Genomic DNA, 21,338 nt, shown 5'->3' with positions numbered 1-21,338 from the left:
CTGTACTACTCCAGAGTAGTAGAGTGTCACCTGTGGAGTTCCCACCCTCACTTTCCAACCTGCAGTGTCATCGATACCTGCACTGTCTTTGCACAGAGGCTGATTTTCCCCTGTGTCTCCAGAATTAGTATCAAGGAGAGACTTAGTTTGGAAGAGAAGGGCATGTCCCTAATACATGATGATGAAAAATTGTGGCAATTCTTGTTTAACGTGGAATTAATTTGGCTTGTTTCTTCGTCTACATTTATTTGTACATTGGGGAAAATACACAAGACTTTCATTAAAATTGGGGCTTCCCCGGTGGCTCAGATGGTAAACAATCCATCTGCAGTGCAGGAGACACAGGAGACCTGGGTTCAATCCCTGGGTCAGGAAGATCCCCTGGAGAAGGGAATGGCTACCAACTCCAGTATTCTTGCCTAGAGAATTCCATGGACAGAGGATCTGGGCAAGCTACAATCCATGGGTTTGCAGAGTTGGACACGACTAAGCAACTAATGCTTTCACTAAAATTGGTATAGAATGGGACCAAGGCCTTGGAATAGCTACCAGCTCTGTCCCTACCAAGAGCTTCTGCTGTTGGTATATAAGAGTCTCACTGGCTAAACCCACACAAGCCACTCATAGGGAAGAGGCTTCCAAAATTCTCTGCTGGCTGGAAGATGAGTCAAATGTGGGACTAGTGGGGTTGGTCTTATAAAAAGCTTTATGTTAATAATTACAGAAAATGTGTTTCTTCCCCAGATTTCTTTTGGGAAAACATAAAGCTGCCATTGAAGTATATAATGAAGCAGCTAAACTTAATCAGAAAGACTGGGTAAGTAGGGAACTTTGTTCTTTGTTATTAGTAACATGCTGATGGTTCATTTCTCATATGGGCTATCATTTGTATTTATTACTGAGTTATTACATGCCAAAACTGTCTTTATTTTATCCTCACACTTGATTGATGATTTGGCCTAGGTATAAAATCAAAACTTAGGTTTGCTCATAACTCAGGAGACAATGCTGCCAAGCTTCTTGCTGTAAGTATTGTTGATGAGTAGTCTGTTACTAGTCTCATTCTTGTTGATAACCCCACTCTCCTGTCTAGAACCTTTGAGGATTTTCTGTTTATTATTAGAATTCTGAAATACCAGTAATAGTTGTCATGATGTGTTTCTTTTCTCTTGCATTCAATTGGGTCTTTCACTTTAAAGACCCTTGCCTTTGGATAGAGAGGTGGTTTTTTTTGAGTAGTTCTTCGATTATTTTTTCCTCTCCATTGTCTGTATCATTTAGGCTGTGTGTAACTGCAACAAAACATTAAACATTGACTTTACAAATTATGAGTTTATTTTTTTCTTATGTAACAAGAAGCCCAGGTAAGTAGTTACTGACATTGATTTGACAACAACATTGAGACTTTTTCTTCATGGCTACAAGATGGCTGCTACAGCTCTGACACCACGTCATCATCTAGTGGGAGAAAGAGGAGGCAACAAAGAGAAAAAGACATAACCTTTATCAAGAAAGTATAACTTTCCCAGAAATCCCCAATAGACTTCCACGTACATTATATCAACTACCTGTTTTGTAAAGAAGACTGGGAAATATAGTTTTTAGGTTGAACACATTGTCACTCTGAATGTGGTTAGGTTTCTGTTCGTAAGGTAATCAGAGAGAGTGAGCATTAGGGAGGCAACCAGCAGCATCTGCCACACGTTCCCTACTCGGTTACACGTTCTGCATCTGCTTTCATTGTCTTCTGACTTGCCTCTCATATTTTCCACATCCTTGTCTTTGCTGTACATTCAGAGATATTTCCTCAATCATATCTTCCAAATCATAATTTTTGTTTTTGGCTATATTCATACTCAGTATTTTTTATTTCAGTAATTATATTTTTAATTTTCAAGAACTTTGTCTTTTCTTACAGTTGCCTCTTCATGTCTCTGACCCTTTGAAGTTCTCTTCTGCTTTCCACAATTATCTTTTTCTTCCTCTCTTTATTTTGGTTCTTCTTTTTCATGCTGATGGTTTTTTCAAAATACCTGTGATTCTTAGAAAGATACATCTAAGAGTGAAGGAGATTCCTAGATATATCGAAGGGTGAAGGATTAGATTGATTAGTAGAAAGAGCTAGCATGGGTTTTCCCTGCAGTTCTTATGGCCCTATTATTTTTTAGATGTGTTTGTCAGTCACTTTTCTGCAGATCTGAAGACTGAGATGTTTAAGTCTTTATGCCATTGAGTATTTTATAGCCAAAGGCCAAAGTAAAGCTACAGATAAAGGAAAAGTGAGTTACTCTTTTGTTCATTTAGTCACTTTTTTCAACAAGTGAATGTCAGCTGTGTGCCAGGCACTGGGCTGCAGATGCAAAGATGGATTGGTGGTTTATGGGACAATCAACCAGGAAATAAGGAAGGAAGAGAAGCAAGTTAGGGGAGAGGGTGGTGATAACAAATTAGAATTAAATCCTATTTTCAGAAGATTATGGACATGATGAATTGTAGCTTCTGGTAGGATATCTAAATTGAGATGTATCCAGTACATGGCTGTATATAGAAATCTGAAGCTCAAGTGTTCTGGGATAGAGACACATGTTTTGGAGTCAACACAAAGGTGATGATTAAAACCATGAAATTGGATGAGATCACTCTGCAGTGAGCTGAGGATGGTATCCTGGAAAAAACACTTTGAAGGGCTGAGCTGAAGAGAAAATGAGTCCATAGAGGGAGATAGAGAGGAAGTGAGACAGGTGAGCTCAGGGACGGGATTGGGGGGAAGGGAGAATGTTTATGTCCAGTTGGTTGAAAGAGCTCATTTGGTATTACTCATCTGGGATAACAAGTCCATTGGTGCCAGTAGAGGTGGTCATTTCTCAAACATCCATTCTCTGCCCTGATGCTTCACGAGTGCCTGTGGCCTGTAGAAAACCTGTAGCTCTACTTTCTTGGACTCATCAGGGTATTCCACAATCTAGCTGCAGCAGGAGAATAATAATTCCTCTTGCCATGATCTCATTGGACTTTTGGAGCAGCTGTTAAGTAGGGAGGATTTCCTGTACTTTTAGATGAGGAAGCTGAGGCTTTTGGAGATGGAGTGACGTGCTGAAGGGCACACAGTGAGGTAATGGCAGAAATGGAGCCAGAATTCAGGTCTAGAATCCAGAATTCCTCACTTTAGGCCTGTAATTTTTCCACTGTATCAACTGCCCTTGGAGGATGTCTGCTGCATCCTCTCACCCCATGAAAAACAGAACTTAACACTGATTTGTTCTAGTTTTCTTTTCAAATTTCAAAAATTTCCTTGGCTGTCAGTTTGTTTAAGGCATACTGCTGTTGTTTTGCCAAGTAATAACTATGGCAAATATTTTCAAAAGGGTAGGGGCATTAGTTACCTTCTAGGACATTAAAGGACAAGTAGGCTATATTTCTCCTCTCTCCAGATTCGTGTGTACATTCTTAAAGGGTGATGAAGTGGAATGTACTTGTGGAGTGGAGAGAGGAGAATTACAGCCCTACTTTTAGAGACAGGCCTGAGTTCAAATCCCACTGCTTGGCAATGTGTGGACATATTTTGGGTTGTGATTTAAGAAAAATTTATTGTAATGTGAGTCATTTATCAGAAATTGAACATGATTCAATATCAGATATTAAACAGTAACTAATTTTTTTTCCCCAAATATGATAATGGTATTGTGGGTAGATTTTATAAAAGAGAGATCTTATCCTTTGGAAGTACATACTGAGGGACTTCCCTGGTGGCTCAGTGGTAAAGAGTGTGCCTGCCAATGCAGGAGACATGGGTTCAAGTCCTGGTCTGGGAAGATCCTACATGCCAAGAAGCAACTAAGCCCGTGCACCACAACTAGTGAGCCTGTGCTCTGGAGCCTGGGGACCACAACGACTGAGCCACGTGTGCGTGCGCGCCCTAGAGCCCGTGCTCCGTAACAGGAGAAGCCACCATAACGAGTAGGCTGTGCAACAGAGAGGAGCCCTCACTCACCACAACTAGAGGAAAGCACGTGCAGTAGTGAAGGGCCAGCACAGCCAAAAATACATATATAAATAATAAAAAGTACATACTGAAATATTTGTGGATAAAACATTATCTGGTATTTGCTTACAGAAGTAGTGGGATGGATGTGGGGGTATGGATTGGATGGTTGCTGGAGCAAGACAATGAGTACATGGTGATTCTCTACATATATATATATATATATATATATATGTTGAATTTTTTTTTTTTCTTTTTAAAAATAGTCCCTTCTTAGCGATCTGAGACCATTTCTTTCTTTCTTTTTTTTTTTTAACATTTATTCCTTTATTTTGGCTGCACTGGGTCTCTGCTGCTGTGCTCAGGCTTCCTCTAGTTGCAGTGAGCAGGGGCTGCTCTTCGTTTGTGTGCAGGCCTCTCCTGTGATGGCTTCTTGCTGCAGAGCACAGACTCTAGACATGTGGGCGCAGCGGCTGTGGCTCGGGAGGCTCTAGAGTGCCGTCTCAGTAGTAGTGGCGCACGGGCTTGTTGTTCCACAGATGTGGAATTTTCCTGGACCAGGGTTTGAACCAGTGTCCTCTGCACTGTCAGGCTGATTCTTAGCCACTGGACCACCGGGGAAATCCTTTCCTTTCTTTTTATCAGCTTTATTGATATATAATTCAAATACCACGCAATTCACCTATTGAAAGTAGATGATTCATTGTTTTTTAATATATTCACAGAGTTGTGCAATGGTCATCACAATCTCACTTTATTTTTATTGGAGTATATATAGTTGCTTTACAATGTTGTGTTATTTTCTGATGTACAGCAAAGTGAATCAGCCATTCAAATTCTTCCTTGAATTTCCTTCCCATTTAGGTCACCAGATAGCATTGAGTAGAGTTCCCTGTGCTGTACAGTAGGTCCTCATTGTCTATCTGGTTTTTATAGTAGTGCATATATATCACTACTCCCAGTTCATCCCTGCCCCTCCCCTCCTTGGTTCCATATGTTTGTTTGGTATGTCTGTGTCTCTGTTTCTGCTTTGCAAATAAGCTCATCTGTGTCATCTTTCTAGATTTCACATATAAGTGATATTATACAGTATATATATTTTTCTCTTTCTGACTTGCTTTACTCTGAATGACTGTCTTTAGGTGCATCTAAGTCTCTGCAGATGGTACATTTTCATTTTTTATGGCTGAGTAATATTCTACTGTATATATGACCATGTCTTCTTTATCCATTTCTCTGTTGATGGACATTTAGGTTGCTTCCATGTTCTTGAAATTCTTTAAGATTTAGAACTAAGAAAAAAAAATCCCTGTGCTGATGCTTTCTGTATTAAGCAAACTGCTTAACTTCTCTGAGTTTCAATTTCCTTATCGCTAAAATCAGAATTGTTATACTTATGTTTCAGATTTGCTGGGAAAATTAAAGTAATATATATGAAAAACATGTAGCATAGGATCACTGATTGCTATTTTGTTGTTATTATTTTAGGCAACTTGGAAAACATTAAACAGTTGTCTCTGAGCCCTTGAAGGTTCATATTTCTTCAGAGAGGGACACTCCTGGGTCTGCATGTGCTTCTGCACTTCCTCACTATTAACAAGATGGTCCTTACTGTTTCCCAAGAGCAGTTTCCTCACCCTTGCCTTGTCCTTTCTTTAAAGCTGCGTTAAATAAAAACGATTTAATATAAAGGAGTTATAGAGATTTTATAGAACACAAGGTCACGAAATACAGATTGATCTTGCAGTGAACTAGAACTGGAAAGCTGTCAGCAACCAAATTAGCTTCTCTGCATTTCTGCTGTTTTTTTCTTTCTGTAGATCAGAGGTTGACCTTTTTGGGGGGGGGTAAAGGTCAAGTTAGTATATATTTTAAGCTTTGCGGCTTTATACCGTCTTTGTTGCAATTACTTAACTCCGAAGTTCTATGAAAGAACCACAGAAGATACATAACAAGTGGCTGTGTTCTATACAGCTTTATTTACAAAAAGGGACAGAGGGTGGATTTGTCCCATGGGTCGTAGTTTGCTGACCTGTGCTGCAGACTTCTGTAGATAAGCCCCAATTACATATCCAATTACATATCTGTAATTGGAGCCAGTCTGCAGAAGCCTGCAGCACAGGACCATGCAGGAGACCTGGATTTGATCCTTGAGTAGGGAAGTTCCCCTGGAGAAGGGAATGGCTACCTACTCTAGTATTCTTGCCTGGAAAATCCCCTGAAGAGAGGAGCCTGGTGGGCTACTGTCTGTGGGGTCACAAAGAGTCATATACGACTGAGCGACTAACACTTTCACTTTTCACATATCTGTAATCCATTGTAGTAGCCTCCAGATGGCACTGTCAGCCTCCAAGTTCATATCACCTAGTGAGTGAATTCCTAGATTCCTGTGAAAAGAAGTCTGACACCCACACCCACACCCACACCCCTCCTTAGAGCTGGAGACGGGACTGTGGTAGTTTCTTCTGAGAAGAGGGCACAAAGGGTTTGTTTCGTGAGCAGCTCTGAGAGAAAGAAAGGTATAGGAATGGGCTGGGTGTGCACCCAAAGGTACTGCATAGGCCCAGGAAGATCACTGGTTTATTCTGCTTTTATCTCTTATAATCTGAATAAGATTCAAGTAAAAAACTAACCATAGTGCATATTTTCAAGCTTAAATTTTGTCAAGCAGCAATAATCTCTAGATGCCTGTTCACACTCTAATAATTACTGTGGAATTTACACTTGTTTTCCTTTCTTTTGTGTGTAGGAAATCTGTCATAACCTAGGAGTTTGCTACATTTATCTGAAACAGTTTGACAAGGTAATCTGTGGTGGTGGTGGGTGAGTAGTTGGCTGGGGATTTCCCTGAGGGTACACTTTTTACACAGGTCCCATGGATTGTGTTGTATTATTCCTACTGCTTGCAGAGACTTCTAGAAGTAAAAAATGAAAGTTCCATATACATTTACCCCCATTTTTATTTTCATTTGTCACTATTCATCTGGTTTTTTTCCGCCTGCTTTTAACAAGAAAGTGACAAATTCTAGAAACAGAGGAAATGGCAATCTCATCCCTTTCTTCCTCTCTTTTTTTCATACCTTAATTTTCCAGAATAGAAACACAAATGTTCAATAAAATTTAAATATAAAAAAGTGGATCTGTAAGTCTTAAAAGTGTAATTATGGCCAAGTGAGCTATCTTAAATTTCAGTTTTCAGGTCATTGGAAATGAATTTTTAATCTTAAGTAGTTTGATGTGAGAGTTTAGTTTTTAAGGTTATTTTCCATGTGAGATTTTTATATATCATTGTGATTAGGCTGTAGTGCCCAAGACTCTTATAATCAGATAAAACTTTTGAGCTTATTCTGGTACTCAGATAAAGGGAAAAAATGTATATATCTTAACTGAGGGGTAGACCAAATTATTGAGAACTCTAAAAGTTAATAAAAGTGGGGTTGGTTAGTTTCCTTCATAGTTCTCCCACTTAGTGACTTAAGTTTTATTTTCTTTTCTCCAGTGCTGACAGGACTGAGAACCTAAATTAGTTGATAATATTTAATATGTACCAGTTTGTAAATTGAAGCAATCTAATCAATCCCTTGGGGTTCTCAAAAAAAAAAAAAAAAAACAACTGTACCTCAGCAGTTGAGGTGTGAGAATAACTTTTGCTCTTCTGAGACATATAAAAACAATTAATACCTGTATCTGTGCAAATAAAATATACATATTTAGTCGATTAGGTTTTGTGGGCAGATGGCTCTTCAGTGTTATTATATACTTGGTTAGGAGCTTTTTCTCTTCAGAGAAACTTTAAGCAAGTACATATCTGCTGCTGCTGCTAAGTCGCTTCAGTTGTGTCCGACTCTGTGCGACCCCATAGGCGGCAGCCCACCAGGCTACCCCATCCCTGGGATTCTCCAGGCAAGAACACTGGAGTGGGTTGCCATTTTCTTCTCCAATGCATGAAAGGGAAAAGTGAAAGTGAAGTCGATCAGTCGTGTCCGACTCCTAGCGACCCCATGGACTGCAGCCTGCCAAGCTCCTCCATCCATGGGATTTTCCAGACAAGAGTACTGGAGTGGGTTGCCATTGCCTTCTCCTAAGTACATATCTATTCATGGGCTTATTCTGAGCCGAGAGAGAGCTGGATTTGGTTTTTGGTCAGACCTGAACTGAGGAGGAGGAGAATTATATTTAGATTTTACTGTAAAGCTAACAGGCTAAGCAAATACAGTAGCTGGCATTTATATAAATACTTGTTGAATCAGTGAAGGACTAAACAGCCTTTATCATCATCTACAAGATAAGCTCTAACAGAGTGAGGAGTTTTCTGTTAGCTTTGGTATACTAGTACCTAGAGCAGTAGGCACTCGATGATATCTACTGAATGAATAAATGAACATTCATTCATTTATCCAATTATTGGTGAGGAAAATGAAGTCCCCCCTGGAGAAGGGTGTGCAGTTGGTCAGCAGTGCAGCCGGGGTCAAGTTTGGGGCAGTACTCTCTATGTACCATGATATCCCTCTTGACATATGGAATATGAGTCGTGGGAATGGACATCAAAAAGCAGAAAACACTCAAAAAGGTTAATCCTCTTGTACAAGCCCCCCGAAGTGGCACTAGCGGTGGACATTTCATGTTTCCAGCTGTCCTATGAGCACAGTTTGGGTATGTTTTGGGACATTTGCTGAAATGTGATGTTCCTACTTGAATAGAGCGGGAGCTCTTTCTTTACATTAGCCATACGGAGTCATTGTCCTTTCCTGGTGGTGATTTGGTTCTCTTTACTCTGTCAATCTTGTTAGGCACAAGACCAGTTGCACAATGCCCTACATCTTAACAGACATGATCTGACTTACATAATGCTGGGCAAGATCTTCTTGCTGAAGGGAGACTTGGACAAGGCCATTGAAATCTACAAGAAAGCAGTGGAGTAAGTGTGTTGGTTCCTTTAGAGCAACGAGAAACTAAACAAAAATGGGAGCAGACGTGCTCTCCCATGCCTGAGAGAGGACGTGTGTGACTGGTTACACATTGTGTGAGTTCTGTGAGTTAGAGTGAACGTTAAGCTCAAGTTTAGAGCTCCCAGTGCCTTAAATAAGGACGACTTAGGTTTCTTTCTCACCTGTCTGTGGCTGGTCCTGGGCAGCTCTCTGCTCCATAAGGTCAGTCAGGGATCCAGGTTCCTCCCATGTTAAGCCATCATTGGCTTAACCCAACCCTGTTGCCTAACCCCTGTTGATAATGGAACTGACCAGCGTTCCCAGTGTGGTATTCTGTTTCTCCTTTCTAGGGAATCTTATCTTTTCTGCCTAGATCTTGTGTGGTTTAAGTGGGATAGCTGTAACAAAATGCCTTTGTCTCATTTGTTTGGTCACTTGATAGACTTTGTCATCTGTGGTTCAAGGCCACAAAGTCTATTATTCCTGATAACAAGACTTTGGACTAAGTTTAGATTTCTGTTGTTAATTACTCCTGTCTTCTACCATGATAGTAACTTTTCTAGTTACATTAGTCACAACAACGCTGCTTCTGGAATTTTTTTCATATTTTATATCTAAAAAGACATAAAAAATCCTTTGGTTTGTTAGGCTGCAAGAAAGACTTCTGTCATCAAGAGGCTATGTTTACAGAGACAAGTAGGTAGGAGCCCATGTAGCCATATGTTGAATCTTTGTGGTGCTGAGTGGAAGCCTTGACCCCTGACCCCTGCATTCAAGAAATTGGCTCTTTGAGCTTAGCTTACATTAATTACATTAGCTCACACATTCTTCCTGTGTCGGGCTAAGGACTTAAGTCACTGAAATCCTCAAATGAGAATCTGGAGGACAGTTGAGCATTTGGAGCCTTACTGAGGTGATAGAAACCACTGTTTATGGCCCACAGCTTCAGAGACAGTAGTCATGTTTTGGTGGGGGGCAGGATGCCACTAGAATCATGGAAATTACCTACTTGGTTGGGGAGAGGAAGGTGATCAGAATGGGAATTTATGGCAGAAAGTGAAGAGCAAATACTTAGTTGAACTGAGTAAGCTCTGTCTGGCCAGCTCAGGCCTCCCCAGGCAGGGGCTTTGCCCCTGTGACTCTGGTCTCCCCATAGGTAACCTGCAGCCTACCTCATTCCTTAGAAGCAGGAAATGTTCTTCACCTTTTGCCATTTTCACTGTTGAAACTGTCTAATGATTCTGTAGTCAGATCATCTCAGCTCAGTGTTGCTTTTGTTTTGTGACAAAGACAGATGCCAGTGAGGGACTGGAAAGGCAAACAATCTTACTTAAGCCAGTGTTTACTCCACAAAGCCAATGGCCAGTTTTTTCCTAGAGCTGGTATGTGTCTGTCTTCTTTAGTTTGGCTGTTGAGTGTGACTTTTTTGTTTAATGTGGAGAGCAGAGCATCAGGGGCCTTGGGATCCTAAATTACCCAGGAAATAATTATGCTGGCTGGCATTGTGAGTGCAGTGAGAACAACAAAATCTCACAAGAGGGAAGCAGCTAAAATCGTGTGTGTTCTCGACCGACTTGGTTTATAGAGCATTATTCTTGAACTCTATTAGTGTAATTAAGACTTTGGCACAAAATATTCCATAGGTTCTGAGGACTTTGGCTGTAAGCAAAGGTCCTGAGGAAGGAGTCTAGGTTCTAAGTCCCATTTCTGTCTTGTTGAGCAGTCCTCCCTATAGGCGGGTTGACGTACTCTTGAAGGAAATTCCCAGACCCCTTTGAGAGTTCTTACGGGAGCGGGCGGTGCGGTTACTGCGCGTGTCAGTATCACTCATACACATCGTGTTTCCCTGAGTGTCTCTTGTGTCGCAGGTTCTCACCAGAAAATACAGAGCTTCTTACAGCTTTAGGATTACTCTACCTACAGGTAAGCGGGCTTTCCTTACCCATGCACTGCTGTTAGGAATGCTTTTGGGGACTTCCCTGGTGGTCCAGTGGTTAGGATTCCATGCTTTTACTGCAGGGGACACAGGTTCAATCCCTGGTCAGGCAGCTAAGATCCTGCAAGCCACACAGCCAAAAAAGAAAAAAACACTTTTTTGTGTTGTGGTTTTCCTGCATTTTTACTTTAACACAATTTACTAAAGGTCATAAGCAGCACATAAACTTTACTCTGCACTTGATACCCTTTGTCTGCTAAAGGAATGAACTTAATTTTCAGCATGCAAATCAGAAGCAAATACACCTGTTTGAGCCTAGTTCTTACCCAACCAAAGAAAGAACATGTATGAGAAACAACTTGTGGTCAGGGAGACTGGCATTTTGTGGTGGAAGTACTGTGGTGGTATTAGGGCTTTGGGGCAAAGGCCGTTTCTGTTGTTCCTTCTTCCCAGCCAGGTTAGGGTTAGAGAAGGCAAAGCATTGTCTAGAATAAAATCCTGCCTCCAGCTCTGCCTCTGTGGTGTCCTTGTTTGTTTCACTTTTCTCTAAGGAGCTTAACCCTGGGCCTTCCTGGGCTTTGGCTTGGGAGGTTGGCCCCAGGGGAGAGGAGGCTCACCAGCCTTCTTCCTGCCAAGAGTCCTCAGTGTGTGGCAGAGATGGTTCCTGGCAGATAGCTGCTTTGACCTTATTAGGGGACAAGTCAATGAAGTAGGAGGGAAAAGAAATGTGGGGCCCTTAGTTTTCTTTTTTTTAAATTTGGTATCTATAGCTTTTGTCAGAAGAACCCAGAAAAGTCAGGGTGTATCTGTTGAGGGCGTGGTTGGCCAAACTCCCTAACGCCATCTCCCCTGATGTAATTCTCTGGTTTGCTTTTTTCCAAGCTCGGCATTTACCAGAAGGCATTTGAACATCTTGGAAACACACTGACTTACGACCCTACCAACTACAAGGTATTGCTGGCTGTCAAACCCCAGCACCTTCACACACAGGTGGTCCCACTGCTCCTAGAGGTGATCTGGCCCTAGAATGCGTTTCAAATGTCCAAGAAAGCACTTATTGTCAGTGCCCTGCTGCTTATCTTCTTAAAGAGCACGTCCGTCATAATGGGCCTGGAACTTACACAGACCGCACAGCTGCGGTGGTGGCCAAGTTGTATGTGTTACTTAGGAAAGTAGCAGAGCCTCCACATGCTGAAATGACCTGCAGATTCCTCATGAGCCTGAGACTACAACTCTTGTCCAGTTATGACTTTGGGGATGAGATGATCATCATGTGGATGAGTCATTGAGGGAGCTGCAGCAAAACAGGCTTGTTGTTAAGGGTTACAGACTCAGTCCTTTCTTGGAAGTCATATAAGCCTGACTGAGAGACATGGAAAGCTGGACTGAGGAAGTCTAAAGCTGACTCACCATCTGCCCTGTGGCAGAAGGAGCTGCATTTTTAGAGGCCACCGACAGGTGCACTTGAGTCGTCTAGAGCACTTGGTGTCTACCAGGCAGGAGCTGCAGGGTTAAAGGTGGTTTTTACTTAAAGGGCCCTGATACTTTAAGGTAGTGACTTCCTGGCTACAAGTAGGAAACAAAAGAGCTAGGTAGTCAGACACTTTTCTTTATTACGGCAAAGAGCCATAGTGTGGGGCGTGAGAGTGTTCCTCTTGAGCGTTTGTTCCAGCAGCTGTGGATGGATAGGTCCCTGGAAGATGCTTTTCAGTCCCACCAGTGTTGATGGGCCTACTGAGTATCTAGATTCAGGAAGGCTACTTCACTCCGACAGCCTTTTGGTAATGACTAAATTACAAACTTTCCATGTTTTCAGGCCATCTTGGCAGCAGGCAGCATGATGCAGACCCACGGGGACTTTGATGTTGCCCTCACCAAATACAAAGTTGTAGCGTGTGCTGTTATAGAAAGCCCTCCACTCTGGAATAACATCGGAATGTGCTTCTTTGGCAAGAAGAAATATGTGGCAGTGAGTGTCTCCTCTTTTGCCTTCATAGTTACTGGGTCTGCTGAGCTTGCCCCAGCCCTCACCGAGTGCCCCCTCCCTCCTCCAGGCCATCAGCTGCCTGAAACGAGCCAACTACCTGGCGCCTTTAGACTGGAAGATTCTCTATAATCTGGGCCTTGTCCACTTGACTATGCAGCAGTACGCGTCCGCTTTCCATTTCCTCAGCGCAGCCATCCACTTCCAGCCCAAGATGGGGGAGCTCTACATGCTCTTGGCTGGTAAGAGGCATTTATGTGGAGCAGCCCTCTGCAGTGAGGGAAAACGGAATTAGAATCATGGCAGGCCAGTAGTTAAATATCCCACAGAAGCCATTCCCTTGCAGATCCCATAGGTATCTGGATGACCTGTCCTAGAGTCTGAAGAAATACGAAACAGAAAGAGGACGAAGCACCTGGTTGCTTCTCACTTGGGGGAACTTCACTCAGAGGCCAGCAGGTTAGATAAGGTTCATATGTAGTTCATCTTTTAACAGTGGTGTTCCCTTGGTTTGACAGTTCATATATTGAGTGCAGCCATGTTCTTAGTTATCGTTAAGTGTTAAGACCGTAGGCTTTAGGTATCATCAGGTCCTGATGATATTAAGATCCTGGCTCTAGTACTTACTCTTAGCTGTATCTCATAGGGTTGATGAGAGGATTACATGATGAGATAATCAGTGAATGTTAACTTGGTTTTGCTGTCATTATATGTCTTTTATTGTTGTTAGTGTAATATAAAAGTACTATTCTTTCTGGGGCATATTTCTCCTTATACTAAATTCACTACATGTTTAATCTAAGAGCAGTTTCCATGTTCTCACTGACAGTCTTCAGGTGTTTTTTTTTGTTTTTTTGTCATTACTGTGGGGTTCTATATAAGTAAATCGAGTGGTGGTTATTTGGGGGCTGTCTGAATACAAAGATAGCCCAGTCATAAAGGGATACAGGATTGTAAGCAAATTACTGTACTGTAGGGCATAAGCAGCAATTCTGTAACACAGTAGAGATGGTCTTCACACAGAGTTTTGAAAGATAAACCGCAATTCAGTGGCACAGAATGGCTGGGAAGCCCCTGAGGAAAGGCATTGCAGCCATGAAAGTGCAGGCTGCACCCGACAGGTAGTGGCAGTAGCGTGGTGGAGCGAGCATAGTGGGAGGTAAGTCAGGAGAGGTGGTCTGGGTCAGTATGGAGGGCTGTGAGCGCAGCACAGGGACTGTGCTCGATCTGAGAGGTTCTGTTTCCCAACTGTATTCCTGGATCTCCTCTAGTGTCTGGAGAAAGTAGATGAATGGTTGTGGGGGAAGTGGAGTGGGCTTCCAGGGCAGCTCTATTATTGTCTGGTTTATAGATCAAGCTTCCAGAAAATACTGATTAAAAAAGGGAGAGTATTCTGTTGCTAAAACAGTGAGGATTCTTGAGTAGGACAGTGACGCGGTCAGATCTGTTAGCGAGATCCTGGCAGCACTGTGGCAGGTAGATGGAGGCAGGTGGGACAGGGTCCCCAGGGAACAAAATGGAAAGCCTGACACGACTAAAGCCAGGGCAGTGTCACTAAAGACACTAAAAAAAGGAATGCATGGAACCTGGCAATGGATTAACTGGAGAGGGGACTGTTGAAGATGACACTAGGAATCCAAGCTGAGTGGCTGAGCAGACGGTGGTGCTAGGAGCTGAGAGGGTGCAATAAGAGTTACATGTGGGGGCTGAATGAACTGCAATCAGGAAACATTTCCTGTGTTTTCATGCTGGGCTCTTCAGCCATAGCATCCACTCTCTCTGTTGCAGTGGCTCTGACCAATCTGGAGGATACAGAGAATGCCAAGAGAGCCTATGACGCAGCAGTCCGCCTTGATAAGTAAGCTGCCCTGCTGAGGATGGTGTTGGGGGGCTAGACTCTGCAAAGCCATGAGGTGGCGCCAGGGCCCCGCTGCTTGCTCTCATGTGCCTTTGTGCACAGCAGGTCTGTGTGTGGAAGGACGTGGCTCCTGAGCACAAGGGGCCGGCAGGACCTGGCGCTGGCTCTGCGAGACCTTGCTGTGGAATGGAGAGCTCTCTATTGCACTAGTTCTGTTTCTGTATAATGATAAGGATCTATTCTAAATGACCATTTCTTGCGGAGCCCCAGCTCCATAGGGTCCCTGTGTGTCTGTGCAGGTGTAACCCTTTAGTAAACCTGAACTATGCTGTGCTGCTGTATAACCAGGGCGAGAGGAGGGACGCCCTGGCCCAGTATCAGGAGGTGGAGAAGAAAGTCAACCTACTCAAGCATAGTAGCTCTCTGGAATTTGATCCAGAGGTAAGTCTTAAATCCAGGAGCCATTAAGCAAGCTGTCAGGAGACTTTTGAATCAAGCCCAAATAATCCAGATATAATGTATGTTTATGCCTGTTTTGGCTTTGATGTTCCTAGCAGCATGAATTCCTAAATTAAGGACAGCTTGAGAAAAAACTTTTCCTAAAAGAAAATAGTAAGAGGAAATTCAGGCTTACTGAGTTGTATCTATTATTGGTAATACAACTCCTCTGAGTTGAGATCTGTGTCTCTTTGTAGCTTCCTCCCACTTCTCCCCACATAGAAAAGGCAGGAATTTAGTTCATTAATGCACCAAACTTAAATTGTTGGGTTTTTAGAGCCTTTAAAGAATTTCCATGCCATCCACTCAAGAAGACAGTGTGTTCTTTGCTGTTTAGGAACCATTTCTTTGCAGTCAGTATTTCCTCCCTCAAATGGTAGCAGACACTATGTCAGCTAACCTTGCCTGCCTGCTAAAGGCCTCGGATGAGGCTTGTCTCTGCTTGTCATACCTGTGACTTTTTTTTTTGCTTCCTTCCCACATGGACACAAGATGGTGGAGGTAGCCCAGAAGCTGGGAGCTGCTCTACAAGTTGGGGAGGCACTGGTCTGGACCAAACCAGTTAAAGATCCCAAATCAAAGCACCAGACTGCTTCAACCAGTAAAGCCGCCTGTTTCCAGCAGCCTCTGGGCTCTAATCAAGCCCTAGGACAGGCAATGTCTTCAGCAGCCACATGCAGGAAGCTCTCCTCAGGTGGGAAGCTACACACAGCTATGGAGACCCATGGCGACAGCCACATGTGCCTGCAAAGAGATTACAGCTTTGAGTGAGGCTTGCGCTTTTCAGACTCATAACACGTCCAGTGTAGTACTGCCTAGAAGGGGAAAAAGGCCCAAGGGTGTCCAAACCGTCACTTATTTTCTTAAGGCCATTTGTGTAAAAGTTCCCAGCTATTGGCAGACTTAGTTGGATGGTCAAGACACTGGGTGTTCACGATATGCAGGTTTAGAAATACATTATGGTACCTTTGTTATATAGTCTCAGTTTAATTTTCACTGCCTTATCACAAGTCAGCATGGCACAGGTAATGAATGATTTCTTTTATAAGGTCAGTGAAGGCACACCTGACTGACTTTGTCAAGTTATGGTCTTCCTTCACAGCTGCGCAGATAGGCCACAGTCCTACTAATCCCAGAAAATAAGCTTCAAGAAGAAAAATTGTAACTTCTTTTTGATTTCTTCTGGAACCAGGCTACTGAGAATTCATGCTGTTTGTTTTGTTACTAGGTGCTGGAGGAACATCCCAGCTCACAAAGCCACCATCCCTTCCTCTGGAGCCAGAGCCCACTGTGGAAGCAGAACCCACGGAAGCATCAGCACAAACCAGAGAAAAGTAGGTGTAGGATGACCCCAGAGCTGGGCTTGCTTTGGCGAGGACCCACCAGATTAGGTAGGTCTCATGACACAGGCAGCACGGAGGCCGGCACGTACGAGAACGTGTTATGATCACCAGGAGCCGGAAGCCTTCACAGCCCCTGGCTGCCCCATGAGCTAGAAGAGGACTTATCTCCTGCTGACTGAGCCCTTTGTGGAAGAAAAGTCTGAGACAGACCTCTGCTATCATAACAAAGTCTTGGCTTGGCTGAGGTGATTCTTGGGCTGTGTGATAGGTATATTGGCCACCAAGGCAAACACAAATCTTGAATTAATAATCCAGTTCTAATAGTAGAAATTCAGAAGATGAAAAAAAAAAAAGCTCTTTAAATTGTGGCCTAGTCTATTGAGTATCTCAGCTGCACTTGCCCAGAAGAATCCAGAAAAAGTCCCTATAGCTTGTTCTTGAGCGAGGTCAGAGTGCAGAGCCAGATCATGTCAGTATGAAAAGGGAGAAAGGGCTGGTCTGGTATCAGCACCAAGGATTGAGGGAAAAAAAGAGCTTCTTAACTGAGGAGGTTTTAGACATTCAGTGATACCACTGACCAGATGCTAGCAATACATTATGTATCATCCCTTTGGGAAAAGTTGTTATTAATGTGTAAGGGATCACAATAAAATGTTTCTGGAAGAACCTTGTATCGGCCCAGTCTTGGGGCTTCTGGATTTCTAGTTTCTCTCTCTGTTAAGAAAGGAGCTATTGTGATTTCTAGTATGGTTGTTACTCATATCATCACAGTTAGAAAAATGAGGCTACATACACAAGCACAGATATAGACATGGTTTTAGATGGCTCAGATTAGAGGCAAGAACGAACTAGCACTGGGAAAAGTGCCCTTCTTACTGAATAATAGTACTAAGTAGAAGTCTGGAGTGTATGATTACAATGATTATTTTGTTCTTAAGGAAAAAAAATCACCATTGTCTGATAGTTGAATGGTTCACAATGGACCAGTCCTCCCACAGACAACAAATAGTAACCAGTAGGTAAATATAAAATACTTCCTTGGTTTAATTTTTTAAAAATACCTAACTATTCCAAGTAAAAATTATGACATTATATATGAGGCTTAATAAAGATTTTTATATTTTACACAATGTGATACAAAACTAATTCTAAAGTTTGTAAAAAGTTAACGCTGTATATATTACAGTCCTTAGAGCAGCCATTTGAAAGAAGCATAGCTCAAAAGACAGTACAGAAGGGGGAAAAAAAACGGAACAAAGAGAAAACAAATAGCAAACTCAATCCAGTCATATCAATAAAATGTAACTAGACTTAAAAATGTAACTAGGCTAAACAGTTAAAAAGCAGAGAATGATAAAAAACCTCATACTATATTAATGTCAGATAAAGTAGAGTTCAAAGTCCAGGGGTGTTACCAGAAATAGGGGCATTTCATAATGATAAAAAGTCAGTTCAGTAGAAAACAATCATAAACATGTATGTACCTAACGTTACTTTACAATACATTAAGTAAAAATTGACAGAATTAAATCCATATACTTGCATGTTAGCGATTTTTCTTTTAGCATTTGATAGACAAAAAGTGTAAAAGAACATATTGGCCAGCTTGACCTAATTAAACACTATAAGCAGGAACTATAGAAAATGCATTCTTTGCAAGTACACACAGTACGTTTAGCAAGACAGACCAAATGCTGGGCCAGAAAATAAGTCTCAAAAGTCAACAGATTGAAATTTACAGAATATGTTCTCAATGCACAGTGTAATTACATTAGAAATTAAAAGGAACATATCTATTACAGAAAACAACATATTTGGAAATTAAACATATGCTTGGAATAACTCATAAGGAAGAAATCAAAGAGAAACTAGAAAAGTTTGAACTGAATAATGAAAAAATTTGCAGGGTTCAGCTAGGAACTATGCTTATAAGGAAACTTACAGCTGTAAATGCTTCTATCGTAGCAAACAAAATTGTTGATAAAGGTTTCTACCGTAAGCTAAAAACAAAGCAAAATAAACCCATTTCAGGAATTATTAAAGAAAAATCTAAAAAGCCAAAAGTTTTACAAAAAAATGCATATGGCAGAAAGTTGACAAATCCCTAGCTAAACTGATAAAAAAGAGAGAAATTACCAATATCAAGAATGGAAGATGGGATAGCATTATAAAGAAACTACAAGACATGAAAAAGAGAAAGGAATGTTACAAGGAATTTTATGACAATAAAACTGGCAACTTGGATGCAACAGACCAAAACTGAAACAAGATGAAATGTAAAGCCTTAAGGCCTCTGTCAAAGAAATTGAATCTATAAATCAAAAGCTACCCTTTAAGCAAACTGCTGGCTCAGATGATTTCACCAGTGGATTCTATTAAATCCAATCTTACAAAAATTGTTAGAAGACAGGATTGAGAACTTCCCATTACGCCATAAAGAAAACAAAAATCTACAGATTGAGAATATATTCTAGAAGAATAGATTCACAAAATACATCTGATGACATATCCAGAAACTATTAAAAAAAAAAAAATACAACTCAGTGATGAAAACTATTGGGTTGGTGAAAAAGTTGGAGTTTTCCTGTAAGATATTATGGCCAACCCAAGAATAACCCAAAGAACAACATACACAACCCAACTGAAAAAAAAAAAAAAATAGGCAAAAAATTTGGATACCTCACAAAGATACATGGCCATCCATATATACTGGCCACATCTGAATGGCCAGTAAGCACGTGAAAACGTGCCCATTGTCTTATCATCAGGGAAATGCAAAGTAAAACCACAAAGAAGTACCACTCGGGACACATCAGATACACATTAGAATGGCTAAAATTAGACACAACTCCAAATGTCAGCAAGAATAAGAAGCAAACAGAATTGTCATCCATCACTGGGAGTGTAAAATGGTCCATCCACTTTGGAGAAAGGTCTGTACCCGTCCCGTGATATATCTCCAACCCAGCAATTCTACGCCAATGGAGTAGAATTTTTACTTTTGATTTTTACAGTAAATGATTTTGATGATTTTTACCCACGAGAAAGAAAAATGTCCACACAGACTTGATAACATTCATAAAAGTTGCAAGTGGAAACACTATTCACAATACTATGTAGCCACAAAAAGCAACAAACTACATACAACATCATCTCAAAACCATGCTGAATGAGAAGAGCTGCATACTATGGTAATTAAAACTGTATGGTACTGGCACAAAAACAGAAATCTAGGTCAATGGAATAGGATAGAAAGCAAAGAAATAAACCCATGCACTTATGGCCAATTAATCAACAAAGGAGGCAAGAATATACAATGGAGATGGCAGTCTCTTCAAATCATGCTGAGAAAACCAGACAGCTACATGTGAAAGAATGAAAACATTCTCTAACATGGTTATACAAAAATAAAACTCAAAATGGACTAAAGACCTATATGTAAGACTGTATATGTAAGAATACTATAAAATTTCTAGAGGAAAACATAAGCAGAACACTCTTTGATAAATTGCAGCAAGACCTTTTTGGATCTCTAAAGTAATGGAAATAAATACAACCTAATTAAACTTAATGGCTTTTGCACAGCAAAGGAAACCATAAAAAGACAAAGCATGGGAGAAGGTATTTGCAGACAATGCAGCCAACAAGGGATTAATGTCCAGAATATACCAACAGCTCGAATATTTTTTTAAAAATCTAAAAAATAGGCAGAAGACCTAAATAGACATTTCTCCAAAGAAGATGAACAGATGGCCAAAAGGCACATGAAAAGATTCTCAACATCACTAATTAAAGAGAAATGCAAATCAAAACTAAAACGAGGTATCAACTCACACCAGTCAGAATAGTATAATGTCAAAAAGTCTACAAATAACAAATGCTGGTAAGGATGTGGAGAAAAGAACCCTTCTACACTGTTGATGGGAATGCAAATTGGTGGAGCCACTATAAAGAATTATGGAGGTTCCTTTTCATGCTGTTCATGGGGTTCTCAAAGCAAGAATACTGAAGTGGTTTGCCATTCCCTTTCTCCAGTGGACCACATTTTGTCAGAACTCTCTACCATGACCCGTCCATCTTGGGTGGCCCTACATGGCATGGCTCATAAGTTTCATTGGGTTAGACAAGGCTGTGGTCCATGTGACCAGATTGGTTTTCTGTGATTGTGGTTTTCAGTCTGTCTGCCCTCTGATGGAAAAGGATAAGAAGGCTTATGGAAGCTTCCTGATGGGAGAGACTGACTGAGGGGAAAGTGGGTGTTCTGGTGGGCGGGGCCATGCTCAGTAAATTTTTAATCCAATTTTCTGTTGATGGGTGGGGCTGTGTTCCCTCCCTGTTATTTACCTGGGGCCAAACTATGATGGAGGTAATGAGATAATGGCGACCTCCTTCAAAAGGTCCCATGCACAGACTGCTACACTCAGTGCCCCCAATCCTGCAGCAAGCCACCCCTGACCCACACCTCCGCCAGAGACTCCTGGACACTCATGGGCAAGTCTGGGTCAGTCTCTCATCTCTGGGGTAACTGCTCCTTTCTCCTGGATCCTGGTGCGTACCAGGTTCTGTTTGTGCCCACCAAGAGTCTGTTTCCCCAGTCCTATGTAAGTTCTGGCGGCTCTGTGGTGGGGTTAATGGCACGTGCATTTCCCAGGGGCCCAAACACGCCTGACCAAGATGCCCTTGGCAACCTCGTCTGCCCCCTCCAGAGCACGCGGGAGCCAAAAAGCCCCCAGGATGAGTGGAGGGCCCGCCCGCCTCCCTCCCTCTGCCCGCTTCCCAAAGCAGAGCCGGGGTGCGCTTACAGCACTG

The 21,338-nt window shown here is 41.8% G+C and overlaps 1 protein-coding gene across 3 annotated transcripts in view; it reads left to right on the top strand.

The window, feature by feature from the left end:
• The window catches only part of BBS4 (Bardet-Biedl syndrome 4), a 47,846-nt gene extending 30,646 nt beyond the window's left edge, over positions 1–17,200 (top strand). For all 3 annotated transcript variants that reach the window (XM_025296195.3, XM_006056890.4, XM_025296191.3), the window contains 11 exons: positions 745–817; positions 6,732–6,785; positions 8,773–8,900; positions 10,779–10,833; positions 11,729–11,797; positions 12,663–12,815; positions 12,901–13,072; positions 14,619–14,688; positions 14,988–15,129; positions 15,679–15,880; positions 16,415–17,200. In XM_025296195.3, the coding sequence (XP_025151980.2) occupies positions 745–817; positions 6,732–6,785; positions 8,773–8,900; positions 10,779–10,833; positions 11,729–11,797; positions 12,663–12,815; positions 12,901–13,072; positions 14,619–14,688; positions 14,988–15,129; positions 15,679–15,880; positions 16,415–16,524 (1,228 nt within the window). In that variant the 3' untranslated portion in view covers positions 16,525–17,200. The remainder of the gene's footprint in view (positions 1–744; positions 818–6,731; positions 6,786–8,772; positions 8,901–10,778; positions 10,834–11,728; positions 11,798–12,662; positions 12,816–12,900; positions 13,073–14,618; positions 14,689–14,987; positions 15,130–15,678; positions 15,881–16,414) is intronic.
• Positions 17,201–21,338: the final 4,138 nt, after the last annotated feature.

The sequence above is a fragment of the Bubalus bubalis genome, chromosome 11 (genome assembly GCF_019923935.1).
Source record: "Bubalus bubalis isolate 160015118507 breed Murrah chromosome 11, NDDB_SH_1, whole genome shotgun sequence".
Lineage (NCBI taxonomy): Eukaryota > Metazoa > Chordata > Mammalia > Artiodactyla > Bovidae > Bubalus > Bubalus bubalis.
Note: the sequence above shows the minus strand (reverse complement) of the source record. Positions and strands in the feature narration are given on the sequence as shown.